This window comes from Hyperoodon ampullatus (genome assembly GCF_949752795.1).
Source record: "Hyperoodon ampullatus genome assembly, chromosome: 2".
Lineage (NCBI taxonomy): Eukaryota > Metazoa > Chordata > Mammalia > Artiodactyla > Ziphiidae > Hyperoodon > Hyperoodon ampullatus.
Window position 1 is genome coordinate 39,711,040 of NC_136915.1, and position 6,009 is coordinate 39,717,048.

A 6,009-nucleotide genomic window follows, 5' to 3' on the forward strand; every position below is an offset into this window, starting at 1 on the left:
CCCTCCGGGTCCGCCGTGCCCGCGGTCCAGCAGCGAGGTTCCGCGCGCTCAAGGTTCCGGGAGCCGGTGAAGGGCGCGGTGGGAGGCAGGGGGTTCGCCGCTCCTGCCGCGCCCCCGCGCCCCCGCGCCCCCGCGCCCCCGCGCGCCCCCGCGCCCCTTCTCGCCGAGCCTGCGACCAGCAGCCCTTGCGGGCCAAGTCTCCTCTTGTAAGCTGCTCGGACCTACTGGTCCTCACCGAGCTTGCTCCCTTTTAAATTCTTTAGGCACATGCTGGAGTAGTCATCCTTCAGCATCGAAGGCCCTTTCATCAGCTGTAATCACAGTAGCAGCTTCTCTTTATTGAGCGTTTCTATGTGCAGGACACCATCTGCTTCATACTGTGTGAGGCAGGTTTTATCCCCATTTTACAGACGAGGAAACTGAAGCTGAGAATCATTAAGAGACTTGTCCAAGGGCTGAATTCTTTTAAAGATGCCAGCTGCCTCCGAAGCCTTTTCTTCCTCTGCTTCCTGACACCCACCTTGAACTCCAGCCAAACTGCACTACGCTTCTCCCCAAAGAGACACCTGGATTTGTCCTTGACAAGTCTTTATACCTGGAATGCTGTCTCTCCACCCAATGCCACCATCATCTTCACCCCCGGAACCAGGTGTGAGTGAACTCCTGGGGTCAAGAACGGTGACATCAACACCTGGTCTCACCTGTGCCCAGCACAGGGCCAGGCCTGGAGCAGGCCCCCTGTGATGGCACTGATCAGTCTGCCCTCATGAAAGTCCTCCTGTTAGGTCTTACCTGATAGAAACCCCTCTTGAATGATGGACCTCTCAGGGTCAGGGACAGTGCCTTCAGCTCTGCTCAGTCCAGCCTGCACTTTTGGAGATGGGCCTTGGGCCCTGGCCTGTGCTGGGAGTAGTGTGGTAAACCCTGAGATTAGCAAGTCCTTTAAGTGTGCCAGCCTGTACCTGCCTTAGCATCCTTGCACTGGCTGCTCCCTTTGCACGTGGCTATCTCCTCATCATCTAGGGCTCAGTTCACAAGTCAGCACCTCAAAGGGACTTTTCTTGATGCACCCCCATCACTTTATATTCTTTATCCCACTACCTTATTTTATTTACTTCAGAGCAGTTAAGGCTACCTGAAATTCTTACGTATTTATTTCCTTGTTTACATTAATTCATGGAGCTTACATTCTAGTGGGGTGAGACACAATATGTATACATACCTACATACATACATAAATAATGTTAGGTGATAATACATGTTATGAAAAAACAAAGCAGGCTAAGAGAGACAGAGATAAGGGGCCAGTTGAGCAGAGACCTGAAGGAAATGAGGCATGGTCTGTGTGGATATCTGGGGGAAGAGCTTTCCAGATGGAATAGCAAGTGCAAAGGCCTTGATGCAGGAGCATGCTTGCCCTGCTTGTGGAACAGCAAGAAGGTTATTGTGCGAAGGAGGCATGGGGAGGGGTAGTTTGATCGCTCAGGGCTTTGTAGGCTTTGGTTAAGAACTTTGGTTTTAAATCTGAGTGAGGGTCCTCCTTGGTGGCACAGTGGTTAAGAATCTCCCTGCCAATGCAGGGGACACGGGTTCGATCCCTGGTCCGGGAAGATCCCACATGTCGTGGAGCGACTAAGCCTGCGTGCCACAACTACTGAGCCTGTGTCTAGAGCCCGTGAGCCACAGCTACCGAAGCCCGCGCCTAGAGCCCGTGCTCCGCAACAAGAGAAGCCACTTTAATGAGAAGCCCACGCACTGCAACAAAGAGTAGCCCCCGCTTGCAGCAACTAGAGAAAGCCTGCACATAGCAACGAAGACCCAACACAGCCAACAATAAATAAATAAAAAAAATAATTTATAATAAAATAAAAAAATAAAAAAGGCTCATTCTGACTGCTGGTGGAACATAGGGCGTGGGGGACAAGGATGCAAGCTCTCCCAAGGGTGATTAATTTGTCCTAGTTTACCTGGAATTTTCCTGATTTTTAGCATCAAAAGTCCTATGTCCTGGAAACTCCCTCAGTCCCAGGCAAACAGGGATGGTTGATCACCCTAAAGGGAGACCAGGTGAGAGAGGGTGGTACTTGTATTAAAGTGATGATGATGGAAAAATGGTCAGATTCTGGGTGTTTTGAAAGCAAAGCCTAAAGATTTTGCTACTGGAGTGAATGTGGGTGTGAGAGAATGAAGGGCATCAAGGGTGACTGTCAGGTTTTTGGCCTGAACAACTGGAGGGAGAGAGTTGCCACTTACAAAGAGGAGGAGGCTGGAGTAGGTTTTGGAGATGGACCATCAGGAGTTTGGTTTTGGACATGGTAGTTTGAGATAACTTAACAGACTGGCAAGGAGGATGTCAGCCAGTCTTTTGGGAGTATGAGTCTAAAGTCCTGAGGAATGGTCTGGGCTGGAGGTACAACGTTGAGAGCTGACAGTGTAGATATGGTAGATATGCTATTTAAAGCCATGAGTCTGGGTGAGATCACTGAGGGAACTAATGTGGACAGAGGGCTGAGGACTAAGCCCTAGGGCACCTGACATTTAGAGATCAGGGAAAAGAGGAGAAACTAGCAAAGGAGACTGAAAAGCAGAAGCCAGTGAGGTAGGGCCCAGAGAAAGTGGAACCTGGAGAGAAATCTGTGCTCATTAGTGCCCCAAGTCCCATGCTGGGGGCTTAAAGAGGGAAGTACTTAGATGGTGCCCAGAAGCTGAGCTAGGCCTAGTGGTGCAACCTTTAGGGAGGCTGACGTGGGTTTAGTTAGGGGAGGGCTTTCTAACTGAGCTGCCCATAAATGGATCAAGCTGCTTCAGGAGGTGTGGGCAAGTCCCTGACCCAAGCAATTCCCCACGTATTAGTGCTGGGTAGGGGAGATCTGCCTCTAGGGCTCAATCATGTGCTGGGAGTTGGACTAGACAACTCTCAAAGTGCCTTCAAACTGGAAACGGTGTGATTCTGGGAGGTCAACTGCAAGAACTTTGTCACAGAGTAGGGGGTGTTGAGCTGAGCCTTGAAGGATAAGCAGGTGTTCAGTGGTGGGGGGGAGAGCGGGGAGGGGCACTCCTAGGTGGAGGAGCAGTGTGAGCAAAGCTGTGAATAAGCAGGGTCTGTTAAGCAGGGTCTGGTCAGAAGGGAAAGGTGTGTGAAGGATGGGGAGGAAGGTGAAGCTGAAAAGAGATGTAGGGCCCGATGGTGGGGAGCTCCCATAGGGCCTGAAGCCCCGGAAGCATTTGCCAATACTCGTTGAAGGAAGGTAATGAAACAAAAGAGAAATTGTAAGAGCCAGGGAAGGAGGTGTTGACCACATAGCTCCCTTGAGTGGGTTGTCTCCTGACAAGTCAGTCATAGCAGATTTGACAGCAGGGCTGCCCACTGCTCTGGGTGCTCCCTGCCCAGGGATCCGTCAACTGTTCCTTAAAGCCTAGGGACAAAATAAGCCCCCGAGGAATCTAGGGCCCTTTCCTGGGGGCTGCTCTGTGGGTCAGAGGTAGGGGGCCGACAATTCAAAGGGTGGGTCAGTCCCTGGTAGAAGCAGTAGAGATGCACCGTGCCTAGGAAACACCACTGGTGGAGTCTGTTCCTTCCATTAGACTTCACAATCATTGCGCTTGGATGCTCAGTGTTCAGAACTCCGTGAACCACCTTTAGGGAACAATGGGGTCTGGGCATTCTGGGGACTCCTATTGGCTAGACAGATGGGTAGGTGAGCTCCCTCTCCCCAGAGCCATCGGCCAGCTTGGTACCAAGGTTTGACCTTATGGATTCCCAAAGGGAAGACCTCAGCCTCCCTGGTGGTAAATGTGCTCTGTCCCCAAATCCCTGCCCCTTGCTTTATGCCCTAGGCTTGGGGGCACTCAGGGAAGACCTTCTGCATGGATGGGGGTGATGGCTGCCTGCATGGAAGCATGCTAGGAGTTAGGACAGGGTTTCCTCTAGAAAACTATGGATTTCTTGAGGGCATAGACCATGTCTCTCTGACGGCTCAGAGGGGGTACCACAAATACCCCAGGACATCACAGCTGAATGGTTAGGGGTGTGGTGAAATGGGATGGGACATTGGTGTCCCATCGACTGGTAAACTTTTACTTTCTTGATGGGCTTTGCCTTTAGTGAGGCTTCTCATTCTGGTGGATCAGACGGGGCCAGGGTTGGGAACCAGAGGCTTGAGTAAGCCTGGGCAGGTCGTGCCCCTCTAGACCTAGCTTTCCTTATCGGTGAAGAGCGAAAGGTGGCCTCTTAAACTCCCTGGAAATCCTGCTTTGACTGAATAAAAGAATGATGAGGCCAGTCAATGAGGAGAAAAGGAAGGAATGGAGAGAGTGGTTAAGTGGAGGGAATGATTGGTGAAAGGGCTAAGGAGAGGAATGAGAAACAGCTGAGACCCCAAGCTACAGCTATCAGCCAGTTTGCTTTTTTTCTTATTGCCTTCCTTAGCATGGGTTCCACTGTACTTTGGATTCCTGGGGCTGTGTTCTGTGATAACCGGCGGCTGCATTCTCTTTCTGCACTGGAGGAAGAACCTGCGGCGGGAAAAGCGTGCCCAGGAGTGGATGGAGGTGATGCGAGCAGCCACATTTACCTACAGCCCGCTGTTGTACTGGATTAACAAGCGACGGCACTATGGCATGAACGCAGCCATCAACACGGGCCCTCCCCCTGATGCCACCAAGAGCGAGACTGACACCCAGAATTCAGATCACCCGTGGGAGTTGGACGTCCCTGAGATCAGGAGCTATGCTACTCGAGACAGCAGCCCCAAGGTGGAGGCCCCCAGCCCCCTGCAACCTGCAGTGCAGCTGATCTCACAGCAGCCCCTACCTTCCCCGGTGCTGCAGCCCCAGGCCAGCTCCCAACTCCCGATTCACATTTTTCAGGAGGTGCCCTTTTCCCTCTCGCTGTGTAACCTACCCCCGGTGCTGAACCACTCAGTCTCCTACCCTTCGGCCACTTGTCCTGAAAGGAACATCCACTTCCATTCCCTCCCCACACTGGCCCATGGGGACCACTGCTTAAATGCCAAGCTGTCTGCTTCAGAATTGGGAGCTGAAGGTATCGGGGCGGTGCAGGAAATGGAGCTGGCCTCAGGGAGGTGGTACTGACACAGAGGCCAGGGCCCATCTAGATGTCACATAATGAAAGATTTAAAAAAGTCCAAGGCTCCCTTGCGTCTCATTTGCTGTTAGGAGGGAAAGTGTCTGAGGGGGGCGCTTCACAAACCAAGCTGAAGGTCAGAGTCTCACCAATACCAATGGGAACTGAGGGTTGGCTGTGGGGAGACACGCTGAACCAGTACTTGTGATGGGCTCAACATCCCTCTCAACAGTAGTTAAGAACAAAACCGTATGCCAGACCCTGGGCTAGGTACCCAAAGGCACTGCCATTCTGTGGGACATTAAGCACAGTTGTGACGAGTGACAGCCACTGAAGATGCATGAACGATGGTGACTGGTAGTGGCCAAAACAAGTCAGTATGAAACCCATGAGCCACACTGCACTGCTGCTGGAACTGCATTCTTTGTTAACATCTAAGATGTATTGCATTCTTGTGTGGTTGTCTACATTATTTCTAAGACAAGAACACTGCCAAACGGATATCACAATCCTCCTCTTACAGATGAAGTTTCCAAGGGCGTTTGCCGTATCATTTTTATGTTGCAGAGCAAGGTCTCAAATTTATGTCTGTCTAGCATCAAATTTCCTGATTTTCCCACCATATACCATGGTGTCCATTCCCTAGTGATGTCTTGTTTGAAGACACTTGGAAAATGCTTTATTGTGTACGGGGGTGTAATTAACTTGGTTCAAGGATTGGCTTGGGGGAAGGGCTGGTCAATGAACCTACTAAAAAATGTTTATATGTATTTTTTTAATCTTTCTCAAGGGGATTCACGGCCTCTCCCAAAGTTAAGATCCACTGTGTGCAAATATTAATTTTTGTACCTTCTGGAAACTATTCTAAAAGGAGAGACAAAGATAATACTGGCTATTTGGTCCCAGTTCAAAGATAAGAAAAC

At 50.9% G+C, this 6,009-nt stretch overlaps 1 protein-coding gene across 1 annotated transcript; it reads left to right on the top strand.

Annotated features, from left to right (window-relative positions):
• Positions 1–3,752: 3,752 nt before the first annotated feature.
• Positions 3,753–5,094, top strand: TEX38 (testis expressed 38; the record flags this gene model as incomplete). Its single annotated transcript, XM_079720709.1, has 2 exons — positions 3,753–3,789; positions 4,430–5,094. The coding sequence occupies 2 exons, from the start codon at positions 3,753–3,755 to the stop codon at positions 5,092–5,094; spliced, it is 702 nt and encodes a 233-aa protein (XP_079576835.1).
• Positions 5,095–6,009: the final 915 nt, after the last annotated feature.